Here is a 19,544-nt window from a genome sequence, read left to right as displayed (position 1 = left end):
GCCCATCCCTAATAGCCCTCAAGAAGGTGGTCCGCCTTCTTGAACCGCTGCAGTCCGTGTGCTGAAGGTTTTTCACCATACCTCGTGTGATCAGATAAATAATGCAAGTTAATTTTCAGAGGTAATCACAAAAGATTAAGTTGCAATTAAAGGCACAAATAGAGGTAAATGGGTTTGATCTAGTAGCCATTACTGAGACATGGTTGCAGGGTGACCCAGTAGTTTACAGGCTCCCTAACAGTAGTTGGAGAGTTGGACAGAGTATAAATCAATCATAATTCTCAACGAATATACATACCCTTGAGGAACAAAAACTCCACGAGAAATGTGATTCAACCATTGCTAACTAGAGAAGTTAAGGATAGTGTTAGATGAAAAGAGGCTTACAATGTTGCCAAGAGTAGCAAGCCTGAGAATTGGGAGAGTTTTAGAAATCAAAGAATGACCAAGAAATTGATGAAGAGGGAGAAAATTGAACAAGAGAATAAACTAGCAAGAAATATAAAAAGATTATAAGAGCTTCTACAAATATGTAAAAAGAAAGATTAGCAAAAGTAAACATGGGTCCCTTAGAGGCAGAGACAGGAGAAATTATAATGGGAAATAAGGAAATGGCAAAGAGCTTAAACAAATATTTTGTATCAGTCTTCACAGTAGAAGACACAAAAAACATACCAGAAATTGTGGGGAACCATGAGTCTAATGCAAAGGAGGAACTTAAATGTAATTAAGATTAGTAAGAAAAAGTACGAGAAAAATTAATGGGATTAAAAGCCGACAAATCCCCTGGACCTGACGGCCTACGTCCTAGGGTTTTAAAAGGGGTGGCTGCAGAGATAGTAGATGTGTTGGTTTTGATCTTCCAGAATTCCCTAGATTCTGGAACGGTCCCAGTGGATTGGAAGGTAGCAAATGTAACACCGCTATTCAAGAAAGGAGGGAGAGAGAAAAGAAGGAAATATAGGCCAGTTAGCCTGGCATCAGTAGTAGGGAAAATGCTGGAATCCATTATTAAGGACGTAGTGACAGGGCACTTAGAAAATCATAATATGATTAGGCAGAGTCAACACAGTTTTATTAAAGGGAAATCGTGTTTGACAAATCTATTAGAGTTTTTTTTAAAGTGAGGGTGGAACTCGCAGGGTCGGTAAGGGGGAACCAGTGGATGTAGTATATTTGAAATTTCAAAAGGCATTCAGTAAGGTGCCACACAAGAGGTTGTTACACAAGATTAGGGCTCATGGGATTGGGGTAATATATTAGCATGGATTGAGGATTGGTTAACAGACAGAAAATAGAGTGTACGAACAAACGGGTCATTTTCGGGTTGGCAGGTTGTAACTATTGGGGTGCCGCAGGGATCGGTGCTTGGGCCTCAGCTACTTACAATCTATATTAATGACTTAGATGAGGGGACAGAGTGTAATGTATCCAAGTTTGCTGACGATACAAAGCAAGGTGGGAAAGTAAGCTGTGAGGAGGACACAAAGAGATATAGACAGGTTAAATGAGTGGGCAAGACGGTGGCAGATGGAGTATAATGTGAGGAAGTGTGAGGTTATTCACTTTGGTGGGAAAAATAGAAAAACAGAATATTTTTTAAATGGTGAGAAACTATTAAATGTTGGTGTTCAGAGGGATTTGGGTGTTCTTGTTCATGAAAGACAGAAAGTTAACATGCAAGTACAGCAAGCAATTAGGAAGGCAAATGGTATGTTGGCCTTTATTGCAAGGGGGTTGGAGTACAAGAGTAAGGAAATCTTGCTGCAATTGTACACGGCTTGGGTGAGACCACACCTGAAGTACTGTATACAGTTTGTGTCTCCTTACCTAAGGAAGGATATAATTGCCTTGGAGGTGGTGCAATGAAGGTTCACCAGATTGCTATCTAGGATGAAAGGGTTTTTTTTAAATGAGAAAAGCCAGAGCCAAGACCAGAGTACAATGGGTGGCTCAGCTGTACAGGGGCAGAGGAGACAGGTCAGGAGAGCAATAGTGGTAGGGGATTCCATAGTTAGGGCAGCAGGCGTGATTCCAGGATGGAATGCTGCCTCTCTGGTGCCAAGGTCATGGACGGCACTGAACAGCTGCAGAACATTCTGCAGGGGGGTGGGGGGGGGGGGGCGGGGAAGAGTGAACAGCCAGAGGTCGTAGTCCATATCGGGACCAACGACATAGGTAGAAAGAGGGATGAGGTCCTGCAGGAGTTAGGAAAATGATTAAAAAGCAGGTCCTCAAAAGGTAGTAATCTCCAGATTACTCCCAGTGCCACGTGCTAGTGAGAATAGAAATAGGAGGAAAGAACAGATGAACGTGTGGCTGCAAAGGTGGTGTAAGGGGGAGGGCTTTAGATTCCTGAGGCATTGGGACCGGTTCTGGGGGAGGTGAGACCTGTACAAGCCGGATGGGTTGCACCTCAACAGGGCCGGGACCAATATCCTTGCGGCGAGGTTTGCTTGTGCTGTCGGGGAGGGTTTAAACTAGCTTGGCAGGGGGTTGGGAACCTGAGTGTGGATTCAGATGGGATAAAGACAGAACTGGAAATGGAAGGCAGAAAATTAGTGAGTGAGTCTGGAACGCAGAGGGAACGAAGGTTAGAAAATAAACAACAGAGGAGTTTGTCAGTCCTTAAATGTTTTTACCTCAATGCAAGGAGTATAGGAAATAAGGGGGATGAGCTGAGGGCACAGATAGACACGTGGCAGTATGATATCTTAACTATTACAGAAACATGGCGTACAGAGGGGCCAGACTGGCAGCTCAACGTCGCTGGTTACAGGGTTTTCAGACGCGGAGTGGGGGGGGGGGTGGCAATTTTGATTAAGGAAACAATTACAGTTGTGAGGAGGGATGATATTTGAGAAGGAGCATCAAATGAGGCCTTATGGGTTGAGCTAAAGGAACAAAAATGGGGCAGTCACACTACTGGGAGCGTACTATAGACCCCCAAACAGTCAGAGGGGGATAGAGGAGCAAATATGTAGGCAAATTTCTGAGAAGTGCAAAAACAATAGGGCAGTAATAGGGGATATCAACTACCCTAATATTAACTGGGATACAAACAGTGTGAATGGTATAGAGGGCGCAGGATTCTTAAATTGCATACAGGAGAATTTTTTTAGCCAGTATATAGCAAGCCCAACGAGGGGGGGAGGAGGGGCAGTTCTGGATTTAGTTCGAGGGAATGAAGAGGGGCAGGTGGAAGAAGTAACAGTGGGAGAGCATTTTGGTGGAGGTGATCATAATTCAGTTAGTTTTAGCATAGTTATGGAAAAGGACAAAGACAGAGCAGGAATTAAAGTTTTCAATTGGGGAAAGGCCATTTTTACTAAACTGAGAAGTGATTTAGCAGAAGTAAACTGGAAACAGCTACTTGAAGGTAAATCAGTGTCAGAGCAGTGGGAGACATTCAAAGGGGTGATTCAAGGGGTTCAGGGTAAACATGTTCCCACAAAGAAAAAAGGGAGGGGCTGCCAAATCTAGAATCCCCTGAATGTCAAGATAAGGCAGAAAAAGGAAGCCTATGATAGACACTGGGAACTCAATACTACAGAAAGCTAACTAGTATACAAAGTGCAGGGGTGAAGTTAAAAAGGAAATTAGGAAAGCAAAGAGAGGGCACGAAAAGATATTAGCAGGTAATAGGGTACCATAGCATAGTGGTTATGTTACTGGACAAGTAATCCAGAGGCCTGGACGAATAATCTGGAGTCACGAGTTCAAATCCCGCCACGGCAGCTGGCGAATTTAAATTCAATTCATTAAATAAAATCTGGAATTAAAATACCAGCATCAGTAATGATGGCCATGAAACTACCGGACTGTCGTAAAAACCCATCTGGTTCACTAATGTCTTTGAGGGAAGGAAACCTGCCGCCCTTACCCGGTCTGGCCTATATGTGACTCCAGACCCACAGCAATGTGGTTGATTCTTAATTGCCCTCTGAAATGGCCTAGCAAGCCACTCAGTTGCAAAATCTCGCTAAAAAAAGTCACAATAAGAATAAAACCGGACGGACCACCCGGCATCGGACCACTAGGCACCGGACATGACAAAGGCAAACCAAGCCCAGTAGAACCTGAAAAGTCCTCCTCACGAACATCTAGGGACTTGTGCCAAAATTGGGAGAGCAGTCCCACAGACGAGTCAAGCAACAGCCTGACATAGCCATACTCAGAATCATACCTTTCAGCCAACGTCCCAGACTCTTCCATCACCATCCCTGGTGGGACAGGACATACCCATGAGAGGTGGCGGTACAGTGATATACAGTCAGGAGGGAGTGGCCCTGGGAGTCCTCAACATTAACTCTGGACCCCATGAAATCTCATGGCATCAGGTCAAACATGGGCAAGGAAACCTCCTGCTGATTACCACCTACCGCCCTCCCTCAGCTGATGACTCAGTCCTCCTCCATGTTGAGCACCACTTGGAGGAAGCACTGAGGGTAGCAAGGGCACAAAATGTACTCTGGGTGGGGGACTTCAATGTCCATCACCAAAAGTGGCTCAGTAGCACCACTACTGACCGAGTTGGCCGAGTCCTGAAGGACATAGCTGCTAGACTGGGCCTGCGGCACATGGTGAGCGAACCAACACCGAGGGAAAAACTGACTTGACCTCGTTCTCACCAATCTACCTGTCGCAGATGCATCTGTCCATGACAGTATTGGCAGGAGTGACCACCGCACAATCCTCGTGGAGACGAAGTCCCGTCTTAGCACTGAGGACACCATCCAACGTGTTGTGTGGCACGACCACCGTGCTAAATGGGATAGATTCACAACAGATCTAGCAGCTCAAAATTGGGCATCCATGAGGCGCTGTGGGCCATCAGCAGCAGCAGAATTGTATTCCAGCACAATCTGTAACCTAATAGCCCAGCATATTCCTCACACTACCATTACCAACAAGCCAGGGGATCAACCCTGGTTCAATGAGGAGTGCAGAAGAGCATGCCAGGAGGCAACACCAGGCGTACCTAAAAACGAGGTGCCAATCTGGTGATGCGACAACTCAGGACTACATGCATGCTAAACAGCGGAAGCAACATGCTATAGACAGAGCTAAGCGATTCCACAACCAGCGGATCAGATCAAAGCTCTGCAGTCCTACCACATCCAGTCGTGAATGGTGGTGGACAATTAAACAACTAACGGGAGGAGGAGGCTCTGTAAACATCCCCATCCTCAATGATGGCGGAGTCCAGCACGTGAGTGAAAAAGACAAGGCTGAAGCGTTTGCAACCATCTTCAGTCAGAAGTGCCGAGTGGATGATCCATCTCGGCCTCCTCCCGATATCCCCACCATCACAGAAGCCAGTCTTCAGCCAATTCGATTCACTTCCACGTGAGATCAAGAAACGGCTGAGTGCACTGGATACAGCAAAGGCTATGGGCCCCGACAACATCCCGGCTGTAGTGATGAAGACTTGTGCTCCAGAACTAGCTGCGCCTCGAGCCAAACTGTTCCAGTACAGCTACAACACTGGCATCTACCCGACAATGAGGAAAATTGCCCAGGTATGTCCTCTCCACAAAAAGCAGGACAAATCCAATCCGGCCAATTACCGCCCCATCAGGCTACTCTCAATCATCAGCAAAGTGATGGAAGGTGTCGTCGACAGTGCTATCAAGCGGCACTTACTCACCAATAACCTGCTCACTGATGCTCAGTTTGGGTTCCGCCAGGACCACTCGGCTCCAGACCTCATTACAGCCTTGGTCCAAACATGGACAAAAGAGCTGAATTCCAGAGGTGAGGTGAGAGTGACTGCCCTTGACATCAAGGCAGCATTTGACCGCGTGTGGCATCAAGGAGCCCTAGTAAAATTTAAGTCAATGGGAATCAGGGGGAAATCTCTCCAGTGGCTGGAGTCATACCGAGCACAAAGGAAGATGGTAGCGGTTGTTGGTGGCCAATCATCTCAGCCCCAGGACATGGTTGCAGGAGCTCCTCAAGGCAGTGTCCTAGGCCAAACCATCTTCAGCTGCTTCATCAATGACCTTCCCTCCATCATAAGGTCAGAAATGGGGATGTTCGCTGATGATTGTACAGTGTTCAGTTCCAATCGCAACCCCTCAGATAATGAAGCAGTCCGAGCCCGCATGCAGCAAGACCTGGACAACATCCAGGCTTGGGCTCATAAGTGGCAAGTAACATTCGCGCCAGACAATAACCATCTCCAAGAGAGAGTGTAACCACCTCCCCTTGACATTCAACGGCATTACCATTGCCGAATCCCCCACCATCAACATCCTGGGGGTCACCATTGACCAGAAACTTAACTGGACCAGCCATATAAATACTCTGGCTACAAGAGCAGGTCAGAAGCTGGGTATTCTGCGGCAAGTGACTCACCTCCTGACTCCCCTAAGCCTTTCCACCATCCACAAGACATGTTCTCCGCAGCCTTCAACATGTCATCAATGAGGACAAACACCTCGCTATGGCCATCCCCACACCTCCACTACTCGCCTTTAAACAGCCACCCGACCTCAAACAGACCATCGTTCGCAGCAAATTACCTAGCTTTCAAGAGAACAGCGTCCACGACACCACACAACCCTGCCACGGTAACCTCTGCAAGACATGCCAGATCATCGACACAGATACCACCATCACACGAGAGGACACCACCCACCAGGTGCATGGTTCATACTCCTGTGACTCGGCCAACGTTGTCTACCTCGTACGTTGCAGGAAAGGATGCCCCAGAGCATGGTACATTGGCGAGACCATGCAGACGCTGCGACAACGGATGAACGGACACCGCGCAACAATCGCCAAACAGGAGGGTTCCCTCCCAGTCGGGGAACACTTCAGCAGTCAAGGACATTCAGCCACCGACCTTCGGGTAAGCGTACTCCAAGGCGGCCTTCGAGACACACGACAACGCAAAATCGTCGAGCAGAAATTGATAGCCAAGTTCCGCACCCATGAGGACGGCCTCAACCGGGATCTTGGGTTCATGTCACGCTACACATTACCCCACCAGCGAACAAATGTTATCTGTTTTTAATATAACGGGTCAGTTGCTGTCTTTTCTATGTTTCTACCTCTATCTCTGTTTTTTTTTTTGTTTGTTGTTTTTTTTGGTGATTTGTATATTCTGAGACCTGGCAGGTAACACCTGTCTGTCTGCACACTGATTGCCTTGGCAACGGGCAGTTGAAAAAATTGTCTGTAATCACCAAGCATTGTTCTGTGAATTATAAATGCGATTTCATTTCGAGGATTTCATTTCCACATCGTTTACCTGAGGAAGGAGGTAGCCTCCGAAAGCTTGTGAATTTAAAATAAAATTGCTGGACTATAACTTGGTGTTGTAAAATTGTTTACAATTGTCAACCCCAGTCCATCACCGGCATCTCCACATCACGAGTAATTACAGGCCAGTCAGCCTAACCTCGGTGGTGGGCAAATTATTGGAATCAATTCTGAGGGACAGGATAAACTGTCACTTAGAAAGGCACGGACTAATCAAGGACAGTCAGCAAGGATTTGTTAAGGGGAGGTCGTGTCTGACGAACTTGATTGAATTTTTCGAGGAGGTGACAAGGAGGATCGATGAGGGTAGTGCAATTGATGTAGTCTACATGAATTTTAGCAAGGCTTTTGACAAAGTCCCACATGGCAGATTGTTCAAAAAAGTAAAGACCCATGGGATCCAAGGGAATGTGGCAAATTGGATCCAAAATTGGCTCAGTAGCAGGAAGCAAAGGGTAATGGTCGACGGGTGTTCTTGCGACTGGAAGGTTGTTTCCAGTGGGGTGCCGCAGGGCTCGGTACTAGGTCCTTTGCTTTTTGCGGTTATACATTAACGATTTGGACTTAAACGTAGGGGGCATGATTAAGAAACTTGTGGATGACACAAAGATAGGCCGTGTGGTTGATAGGGAGAAGGAAAGCTGTAGACTGCAGGAAGGTATCAGTGGACTGGTCAGATGGGCAGAAAAGTGGCAAATGGAGTTCAATCCGGAGAAGTGTGAGGTAATGCATTTGGGAAGAGCAAACAAAGCAAGGGAATACACAATAAATGGGAGGATACTGAGAGGTGTAGATGAAGTGAGGGGCCTTGGAGTGCATGTCCATAGATCCCTGAAGGTAGCAGGACAGGTAGATAAGGTAGTTAATTTATTAGCCGAGGCACAGAATATAAAAGCAGGGATGTTATGCTGGAACTGTATAAAACACTCGTTAGGCCACAGCTTGAGTTCTGGTCACCACATTACAGGAAGGATGTGACTGCACTAGAGAGGGTACAGAGGAGATTTACAAGGATGTTGCGAGGACTGGAAAATTTTAGCTATGGCGACAGATTGGATAGGCTGGGGTTGTTTTTCTTGGAACAGAGGAGGCTGAGGGGTGATTTGATTGAGTTGTACAAAATTATGAGGGGCTTAGATAGAGTGGATAGGAAGGACCTATTTCCCTTAGTGGAGGGGTCAATAACCAGGGGGCATAGATTTAAAGTGATTGGTAGAAGGATTAGAGTGGAAATTAGGAAAATTTTTCACCCAGAGGGTGGTGGGGGTCTGGAACTCACTGCCTGAGAGGGTGGTAGAGGCAGAAACCCTCAACTCATTAAAAAAATACCTGGATGTGCACCTGAAGAGCAGTGACCTGCAGGGCTACGGACCAAATGCGGGAAAGTCAGATTAGGCTGGGCGGCTCGTTTCCCAGCCGGAGCGGACACGATGGGCCGAATGGCCTCCTTCCCTCCTTCTTTCTATGATTCTATAAGATTGAGCAGACTGGGCCTATACCCTCTGGAGTTAAGAAGAATGAGAGGTGATCTAATTGAAACATAAAAGATTCTGAGGGGGCTTGATCGGGTCGATGCTGAGAGGCTGTTTCCCCTGGCTGGCGAGTCTAGAACTCGGGGGCATCGTCTCAGGATAAGGGATCGGCCATTTAAGAGTGAGATGAGGAAGAATTTCTTCACTCAGGGGATTGTGAATATTTGGAATTGTCTACCCCAGGGGGCTGTGGATGCTCAGTCATTGAGTATATTTAAGACTGAGTTTGATAGATTTTTGGAATCTAAGGGAATCAAGGGATATGGGGATCAGGTGGAAAAACGGAGTTGAGGTAGAAGATCAGCCATGATCTTATTGAATGGCGGAGCAGGTTCGACGGGCCATATGGCCTACTCCTGCTCCTATTTCTTATGTTTCAAAGCTGTAAGAAATTCTGGACTTGTCTTAAAGCCCATCTGTTGCTGTTTCCTTGCTTCCAAGAAAGAAAACATTCCGAGACAGCAAGATACCATTACTTGATCTGCCATACATACACACGAGCAAAGCATGCAGGTTTTGTTGAAAGGAGACTGCTGCAATTGAAAAGATCTCTAATTATTTTGAACAATGATGTAACTGCCCCAAAATGGCCCAATGAAAGGTCTGTCATGAAAAGATTCTGCAGCATAATTTGACTTCATTTTAAAAACTAGTGTCTGGCTTCAAGTCCTTTTAACAAACAAGTGTGGAATAGTCATAATGCAATTCGATCAATAAGAGAGAGCATTCTTACAACTGTGTAGCAATAACTTACCTATTATCAGTAGTCTGTTTTAGTGCACCACCCCTCAAATTGCACAGGCAACAATCCTGTAGAAAATGGGAAAAATATTAAGCAATTAATTCTGTCAATCTTTTCCCACACAGGTCAATTGTAAAAATGTCAGTGGCTATAATTTTACTTCTACGAATCTTAATTGAAGAAGTTTAATATCAAAATTATGACGGTGTCACTATATCTATATACTTATTGCAGTGTTATGACTACATTTAAAAATTTAAAGTTGATATAAAACACACCAGCTAGCAAACACTGGGCCAGATTTTCCTGTGAGTGGCGAACAAACAGCAGGCGCCGTTTGTTAGACTTGCACCTCCCCATAGACTTTTCATGGGCTTCTGCACGGCAACTTCCTCTCATGGGGCCCTCAATCCAGCACGACGCCCTCTCCCGAGCATCTGGGACCTGTGTGAACGGGGCAAGCAACTGTGTACCCCCTTAACCAATCAGATTGAAGCATCATTAATGAGCGGAGCAGTCAGAACCAGGAAGTGTATGTTAGAATAGTGAATTCAATATCAAATCAAGTACAGAAAGTGAAATAGAGGGTAAGAAATATTGAATTAAAAGGACAGAGTTAATAGAGACAGAATGAAAAATTAAAAAAAATTTTTTTTGATGTCCAACAATTAAAATCTGAAGGAATGAGAATCCACACTTGTAAAAGTTATTTTTCAGTGTCATGGGGGTTGTTTGGCAGTCATTAAAACTTAACACGCTGTCAAAAGGATGCTTAGACTTGACGTACCTTTTTTTGTTTGTATTCATCAGGTCTACGCAGGAACTTCCCGCTGTTCCACTCAGTTAAATGGGGAGCCAGCTGGCGAGATGTCATTCTCGCGAAGCTTATGGAGGATCAGGGAGTCTGGTAGCGCAACTTCCGCATTTCCACGTTTAACTGCGCATGTGCGGTCGCCGGAAATTGCTCTACTATTTGCACTGAAATAACGGTAAGGGTGGATGGCCTTGCTGTTATTGTCACAGGAAAATCTGGCCCAGGAAGTTTGTACAAAAGACCAATCAAAACATTTCTCAGTTGTAAAATGCACACTATGTGCATATTGCATTTCACTTAAGATTACTCTAACTTAAACTGTACAGAGTTAGGATACGACACCATAAATTGAATTCAGCAGGTGGAGATATGAAAACTGAAGAGAATTTTTCAGAATCTGAAAAAGATTCCTGGAATAACCTCCAGCGAATTGAGAAAATGGCATACACTTTGCCTATCTACATGCAAATTTCTGCATCACACTTACAATTGATTAGCTCAATTTTCATATTAGAACAAATTGAACGGGTAGAGCATGTACCAATTAGAAACAGGCAAAAGTGAGCACATAAACTTCCAAAGAGACAAAGCTAAAGACATCTGAAAATAACTAACCAACAATAAGCAATCAGCAGAAGCCACCAATAAAAAATGTGGTGCCATCATCACTCAAAATATTTTTTTTGACAGTCATTTGAGTCACCAACTTGGATTCTCACTGAGGCAAGAAATTTCATAAATGAGGTTTGTGACACTGACAAAATTTGCAAGAAAATATTTAAACTTAGCTGTAAAATAACATTCAGTGCATTGGAAATGCCTGTAATAATGTTTTTCATCAGAGCCTGTGTCTATGTTAGAAACGTGAGTCTTGAGTTCATGTGGCTCCCCAGACCCATCACTGTCAGCTGAAGAGATTGAACATGGTCGCAGGCTACAATTCCTGGCGTGCATCAATGCCGACAACTTCTATAATTTACAGCAAGGCTGGCCATTAATAGAGCATGCCATGGCTTAGCATTTGCAAATGCTTCCCTTCCCCCTCCTGGATTTTCTTGTATTTGTACAAGACTTCAAAAACTAAATAAATCATGAATGGCAACTTTTTGAGGCAACTTTGAAAACAAAAATGATCTATAGCATTTATTAGCAGATCTCCTACAACTACAGGCAGCAAGTACAGTTGAACAGTATGCAGCTGAGGAATAAGCAGTCAAATGGGGAAGGACTTGGACAGGAACTAAGGGAACGTGTTAGATTTTGTAATGTACTGTAACTGGTTACCACAACTGCGTCTTTTATTTATCAAAAGAACTCAAAATTCAAGATAACAAAATTCTTATAAACATTAGCAAATTCTGAAAGGTCTGTATCGCTATTCAAGTTTGAAGTTCTGAATTTAACAAGTTGTGTTAAGCAAACCCTTTTGGGAAACTAAGCACTGCTGAACAGATATTTGGCAAAGAAGAAAAGATACAAATCAGTTTAATCATTTCTTAAGTGTCATTTTTTTTGTCCTTTGATATGAAGACCCATACCCTAAACAAATGGTTAACAAACAGATGCTCCCCTATATTAAATGCAGAGAATTATTTATGTAAGCAAAGCACCAGAGAGGAACACACTTATTTGTCTACTTGCATTTACTTACTTTCCAGAAATTAGTCAAAAATTGTCTTCATCATCTGAGAAAATCACTTACAAATTTTTTGCCAAATTCTCTCAGTGGAGATGTGCACTCCTCCACCATTTTCACACCCTGCATACAACCCCCTTGTAAGAAGTAACCTCTGACTCAGTAAGTAATGTCTTTCCTAAAGCAGGGGAACACTGGGTCTATGGCTGAGGATTCTTTTCTGCAGGTAGAAGACATTGGGCAATGTAGCGCCCGTTTTGTAGGTGCTACGCGGCCTCCTCAGGACCCAAAATGGTGGCTGGAACGCTCGTGCACACTTCTAGCTTGCCATGCACTGGACACCATCTTGGTAAAGGCATTTGCGCGTGTGCAGATAATGAACGCCGGCAGCATGTAAAGTAGGGAGAATATGCAGTAGATCAGTGTGCATCCCTGATTTAAAGGGACAGATGTGATTTTGGAATTCTATGCTCCAGCCAATGCACTGTCTTAACCTCGGACAGCTGAACAGGTCGTAAACAGCAAGGAGGACCTCCCACCAGCGCTATTTAAAAGGGATCATGTAATCATGTAGGAGTTACAGGTTAGTTGATTATTGCTTCTGGCTGCTGATGCATTTGTACCTGTTTTTGGAGGTCTCCTATACTTCAATACTAGGACTAGGGGACATAGCCTAAAAATTAGAGCCAGGACTTGCAGCAAAGTTAGGAAATGCTTCAACATGCAAAGGGTGGGAGAAGTTGGGAACGCTCTTCCAGCAGTTGTGCCAGTTCAATTGTTAATTTTAAATGACATTGATAGATTTCTACGAACCAAGAGTATTAAGGAATATGGGGCTAAGGCGGGTATAGGGAATTAGGTCATAGATCAACCATGATCTCAATAAATGGCGAAACAGGCTCAAGGGGCTAAATGGCCTACACCTGTTCCTATAATAAAGTTTCAATACTCGACAGGGAGTGGGCTGGCTAGCTGACAGGCAACAGCAAGGGTACGGTATCATAGTGGTTATGTTACTGGGCTAGTAATCCAGAGTCATGAGTTCAAATCCCGCCACGGCAGCTGGCGAATTTAAATTCAATTAATTAAAATACTAGTATCAGTAATGATGGCCATGAAACTACCGGATTGTCGTAAAAACCCATCTGGTTCACTAATGTCCTTTAGGGAAGGAAGCCTGCCGCCCTTACCCGGTCTGGCCGATATGTGACTCCAGACCCACAGCAATGTGGTTGATTCTTAATTGCCCTCTGAAATGGCCGAGCAAGCCACTCAGTTGTAAAATCTCACTACGAAAAGTCATAATAAGAATAAAACCGGACGGACCACCCGGCATCGGACCACTAGGCACCGGACACGACAACGGCAAAACACCAAGCCCAGTCGACCCTGCAAGGTCCTCCTTACTAACATCTGGGGACTTGTGCCAAAATTGGGAGAGCTGTCCCACAGACTAGTCAAGCAACAGCCTGACATAGCCATACTCACAGAATCATATCTTTCAGCCAACGTCCCAGACTCTTCCATCACCATCCCTGGGTATGTCCTGTCCCACCGGCAGGACAGACCCACCAGAGGTGGCGGTACAGTGATATACAGTCAGGAGGGAGTGGCCCTGGGAGTCCTCAACATTGACTCTGGACCCCATGAAATCTCATGGCATCAGGTCAAACATGGGCAAGGAAACCTCCTGCTGATTACCACCTACCGTCCTCCCTCAGCTGATGAATCAGTCCTCCTCCATGTTGACCACCACTTGGAGGAAGCACTGAGGGTAGCAAGGGCACAAAATGTACTCTGGGTGGGGGACTTCAATGTCCATCACCAAGAGTGGCTCGGTAGCACCACTACTGACCGAGCTGGCAGAGTCCTGAAGGACATAGCTGCTAGACTGGGCCTGCGGCAGGTGGTGAGCGAACCAACACGAGGGAAAAACTTACTTGACCTCGTCCTCACCAATCTACCTGTCGCAAATGCATCTGTCCATGACAGTATTGGTTGGAGTGACCACTGCACAGTCCTCGTGGAGATGAAGCCCGTCTTCGCACTGAGGACACCATCCAACGTGTTGTGTGGCACTACCACCGTGCTAAATGGGATAGATTCAGAACAGATCTAGCAGCTCAAAACTGGGCATCCATGAGGCGCTGTGGGCCATCAGCAGCAGCAGAATTGTATTCCAGCATAATCTGTAACCTCATGGCCCGGCATATTCCTCACTCTACCATTACCAAGCCAGGGGATCAACCCTGGTTCAATGAGGAGTGTAGAAGAGCATGCCAGGAGCAGCACCAGGCATACCTAAAAATGAGGTGCCAACCTGGTGAAGCTACAACTCAGGACTACATGCATGCTAAACAGCGGAAGCAACATGCTATAGACAGAGCTAAGCGATTCCACAACCAACGGATCAGATCAAAGCTCTGCAGTCCTGCCACATCCAGTCGTGAATGGTGGTGGACAATTAAACAACTAACGGGAGGAGGAGGCTCTGCAAACATCCCCATCCTCAATGATGGCGGAGTCCAGCACATGAGTGCAAAAGACAAGGCTGAAGCGTTTGCAACCATCTTCAGCCAGAAGTGCCGAGTGGATAATCCATCTCAGCCTCCTCCCGATATCCCCACCATTACGGAAGCCAGTCTTCGGCCAATTCGATTCACTGCACGTGATATCAAGAAACGGCTGAGTGCACTGGATACAGCAAAGGCTATGGGCCCCGACAACATCCCAGCTGTAGTGCTGAAGACTTGTGCTCCAGAACTAGCTGCGCCTCTAGCCAAGCTGTTCCAGTACAGCTACAACACTGACATCTACCCGACAATGTGGAAAATTGCCCAGGTATGTCCTGTCCACAAAAAGCAGGACAAATCCAATCCGGCCAATTACCGCCCCATCAGTCTACTCTCAATCATCAGCAAAGTGATGGAAGGTGTCGTCGACAGTGCTATCAAGCAGCACTTACTCACCAATAACTTGCTCACCGATGCTCAGTTTGGGTTCCGCCAGGACCACTCGGCTCCAGACCTCATTACAGCCTTGGTCCAAACATGGACAAAAGAGCTGAATTCCAGAGGTGAGGTGAGAGTGACTGCCCTTGACATCAAGGCAGCATTTGACCGAGTGTGGCACCAAGGAGCCCTAGTAAAATTGAAGTCAATGGGAATCAGGGGGAAAACTCTTCAGTGGCTGGAGTCATACCTAGCACAAAGGAAGATGGTAGTGGTTGTTGGAGGCCAGTCATCTCAGCCCCAGGGCATTGCTGCAGGAGTTCCTCAGGGCAGTGTCCTTGGCCCAACCATCTTCAGCTGCTTCATCAATGACCTTCCCTCCATCATAAGGTCAGAAATGGGGATGTTCGCTGATGACTGCACAGTGTTCAGTTCCATTCGCAACCCCTCAGATAATGAAGCAGTCCGAGCCTGCATGCAGCAAGACCTGGACAACATCCAGGCTTGGGCTCATAAGTGGCAAGTAACATTCGCGCCAGATAAGTGCCAGGCAATGACCATCTCCAAGAGAGAGTCTAACCACCTCCCCTTGACATTCAACGGCATTACCATCGCCGAATCCCCCACCATCAACATCCTGGGGGTCACCATTGACCAGAAACTTAACTGGACCAGCCATATAAATACTGTGGCTACGAGAGCAGGTCAGAGGCTGGGTATTCTGCGGCGAGTGACTCACCTCCTGACTCCCCAAAGCCTTTCCACTATCTACAAGGCACAAGTCAGGAGTGTGATGGAATACTCTCCACTTGCCTGGATGAGTGCAGCTCCAACAACACTCAAGAAGCTCGACACCATCCAAGATAAAGCAGCCCGCTTGATTGGCACCCCATCCACCACCCTAAACATTCACTCCCTTCACCACCGGCGCACTGTGGCTGCAGTGTGCACCATCCACAGGATGCACTGCAGCAACTCGCCAAGGCTTCTTCGACAGCACCTCCCAAACTCGCGACCTCTACCACCTAGAAGGACAAGGGCAGCAGGCGCATGGGAACAACACCACCTGCACGTTCCCCTCCAAGTCACACACCATCCCGACTTGGAAATATATCGCCGTTCCTTCATTGTCGCTGGGTCAAAATCCTGGAACTCCCTACCTAACTACACTGTGGGAGAACCGTCACCACACGGACTGCAGCGGTTCAAGAAGGCGGCTCACCACCACCTTCTCAAGGGCAATTAGGGATGGGCAATAAATGCTGGCCTTGCCAGCGACGCCCACATCCCGTGAACGAATAAAAAAAAAAGGACACTGGCAGAGTAGCAGGGGTGGGGCAGGAAGGCTGTCATCCTGAGAGAGGACAGCAGGTTCACGTTCCATGGAGCCACTGCCACTTGCTGCCTCCTGTTATACGCCACCTTCTCCTGCAAGAAAGAGGGGCGCATGTCGGTGAGTGTCCTGCAAGATGTTTGGGTGACGTGCTTGTCATGGTTGAATAGCTGCCAGTGTGTGTGACCTGTGAGTTGTGAGTGCGCGGCTTGCAACAGTGGTAATGTGTGAGGGTGAAAGGAAGCATCTGACTGGAAGAGTTGGGTACTGATTGAAAGAGTTTGTTGGTATGTGGGTGACATCAGGGTCCCCCCTGCTGGTGAGCAGCCACCCAACAGCGCAGCTAGGCCTGGCTGCTCGTAGAAACCAGGTAAATGATCAGGCAGCACGAATGTTGAGAGCTGCTTGCATCTCAACGACCAGGTGCGGGTTAATTGCACACCACGACCAGTTTCGGGGGTTATCCGATTTAACCTCTATTATGTTGGCAGGCATTAACACTGAATTGGGCTTTGAAACATGCTAGTCTTGCAGTCACTAAAATATCTAAGTCCTTTAACAAATGAAGGATTCAAACCTTTGCCTACAATCCAGAGAGTGAATCTTTTCTATTCTGCGGTTATAATTAAAGGGTTTAGAGGATGGAACGATAATATTCACAATCTAAGAAGGTAGTCTTTGGGCAAAACCCTGTCCTATTCACTAGACAGGCGATGAACCATGAGCTTTTGGAAGGCAAATTTCAATACTTGTTGCTTTTCAGAGATAGTCTGCTCTGTCTGGCAGAGTGAGGGGCTGAGTTTTCAGCAGGCCAAAGTGAGAAGATTGAGATTTCTACAGCCAGTATAGCACTACACACATTACCATAGCTTTATCTCTCTGGATCATCAACATGACTTAGATGATCAGTCTTTGGTAGTTTTGGTTGCTGTTGGCCAAGGCACTGGGAAATCTCCGCTAGGGGTTACGGGGAGCGGGCAGGAAATTGGACATGAATTTAGATTTGAGGTTAGGATCAGATCAGCCATGATCTTATTAAATGGCGGAGCAGGCTCGAAGGGCCGATTGGCCTACTCCTGCTCCTATTTCTTATGTTCTTATGTTCTTCGAATAGTGCCATGTGATCCTTAACCTTCACCTGAACCACAGGAATGAGCAAATGGGACTTCAGTTTAACATATCATTGGCGAGATAGTACCACAATACTTCCTCAGCACTGCACTTCAGTGTCAGCCTAAATTGTGCACTTAGCTCTTGGAGTGGCATTCAAACCTATGACTTTCTGCCTCAGATGTAAGAATGCTATGAAATAAGTCAAGCTGACACTACTTTGGTGACTACTGACCTATGTGTAGGCAACTCACGAGTCCAATGTTTTCCAGGTGCTGGAAATCAAATTGATTCCTTGCCTTTAGGGCGTCTGAGGAACAGATTTCTGAGCATCACTCATTTATTTATAAATTTAACCTCTATAGCTATCCATATAAAAAAAACTTGGCTCAGAGTTGGGGTTGGTAGCATTGTATTGAAAGCCATAATGCAAATGATTCCAATGAGAAGACACATTACGTATTGCTCAAGACCTATGGTAATTGAAATGCTAATCTGCTCATTTGCAGTATTTGTTTTGCCAAATAATATCACCGGTTTGCATTGTGTAGCTGGTAATGTAAGAATTGCATAGTTTGCAATTGACTCACTAGCACTAAACAAAGTTTGGCTAATAAATTTGAAGGGTAGTGGTGCAATCTGCACCACTACCCTTTGGGCAGGGAATTTGGACAGACCCTGTTTCTGACACATTTCCCTGCTGCTGGCAACTTTGAAAAATTTTGTCCACACAACCTCCATCATGATATCACAATTGGAGGTGGGACCAGTGGGAAGCCATGTTACCCAAGAGATCCCACCTGTTCTGCCCAGCTTACAGCCAACAGAAAGTATACCTGCATGATGCAGGCACACTTGCCATACAAGAGTTATATAATTGGGCTCCAAAATGCCATATCCCAACAACAATTGATTGCTGTAAGGAAAGGGGCAAACTGTTATAGAAGCAGCTAACAACAAAAACTTCTCTCTGACCACACCAGCCACTGTCACCACACTCTGTGCCCTTCCCCACCATCCCCCCCCCCCCCGCACTCCAGTATTCCTGTGCTCTCATTGGGTGGGTACCCACTTACACCACAAATGGAGCAAGCATCCATCCCTTTTATGCAAACTACTTCATCCCTGGGATTTGGGAGGGGTCACCACCAGAGCAGGTGGGCAAGCAGAAATCCTGCCCCACTGCACTTTAGGCAGCACATTCTGGACCACAATATATGGGCTATCTACTTTAACACTATTTTCTGATATCCTTTTATATTATTCTTTTTCAAATATTCTGTTTGAAAAAGCTAGTAACTTCTCCCTTCATTCCTCTCGTGATGACCCTGAAGACTACACCTTACATTGTCTAGATGTTTAGACCTTTTTGGTAGGAGGGGAAGAGGAGGAGGTAATTGGATCAACTGCTGCAGCACTGGGTTTCTGAATCTTGAGTTGAAATAGCCATAGGTGTTCTTCCAAAGGCAAACATTCAATGATCAAATGAAGATTGTAGTGTCTTGTCCTTTACCCAATACTGAATTTTTTTTAACAGCATTCACATGAGGCAATGTCATGGTTCATGAGAAAGTTTTTTTTGTACTGAATGGAGAATTTGCACCCAGGACACACTGAAATTGCAAACAAAAAAAAACTACTGCCAGAGGCTAAAAACATACTCGATGATATATTGGTTGAAAGAAATGTTTTTCACTTGACAGATCAGCAGGAGGAAAACAAAGCAGCTGATGCTGGCAACACAGTAGTATAGAGCTGAACTTGGCTCATGGGCCCTGTCTTCTACAGAGGGAATGTCATCTGGCTCCAGCTGAAGTGCTCTAAAAGGGCTAGCGAAGCAAATTATTTTCCCAATTATTATAATTAACCTGATCCACATCATTTGGAGTACATGGGTAATCTTGAAGATTATTAAAGCAAATTACAACTTTTATGATTCATTTGGAATATCATTCTACAGATTTCACAATATTGAAGGGAACCCATTATCTTTTTATACTTATTATTTGCTAGTTGGCAAACTGACAACAGGAAATCAAAGTCGTAATTTTCTAGGAAAAATGATATTGTATGGTTTCTTTGAAATACTGATAAGTCAAAGATGCTTTTATGGAATAATGGAAAATATGTAAAGTTACATATGTACATTATTTTATT

General features: G+C 45.5%; 1 protein-coding gene across 6 annotated transcripts in view; it reads right to left on the bottom strand.

The window, feature by feature from the left end:
* LOC137321285 (lysine-specific demethylase 4C-like) overlaps positions 1-19,544 on the bottom strand; it is a 408,143-nt gene that overhangs the window by 165,208 nt on the left and 223,391 nt on the right. For all 6 annotated transcript variants that reach the window (XM_067983644.1, XM_067983641.1, XM_067983643.1 and 3 more), the window contains one exon: positions 9,556-9,611. In XM_067983644.1, the coding sequence (XP_067839745.1) occupies positions 9,556-9,611 (56 nt within the window). The remainder of the gene's footprint in view (positions 1-9,555; positions 9,612-19,544) is intronic.

Source organism: Heptranchias perlo, chromosome 4 (assembly GCF_035084215.1).
Source record: "Heptranchias perlo isolate sHepPer1 chromosome 4, sHepPer1.hap1, whole genome shotgun sequence".
Lineage (NCBI taxonomy): Eukaryota > Metazoa > Chordata > Chondrichthyes > Hexanchiformes > Hexanchidae > Heptranchias > Heptranchias perlo.
Note: the sequence above shows the minus strand (reverse complement) of the source record. Positions and strands in the feature narration are given on the sequence as shown.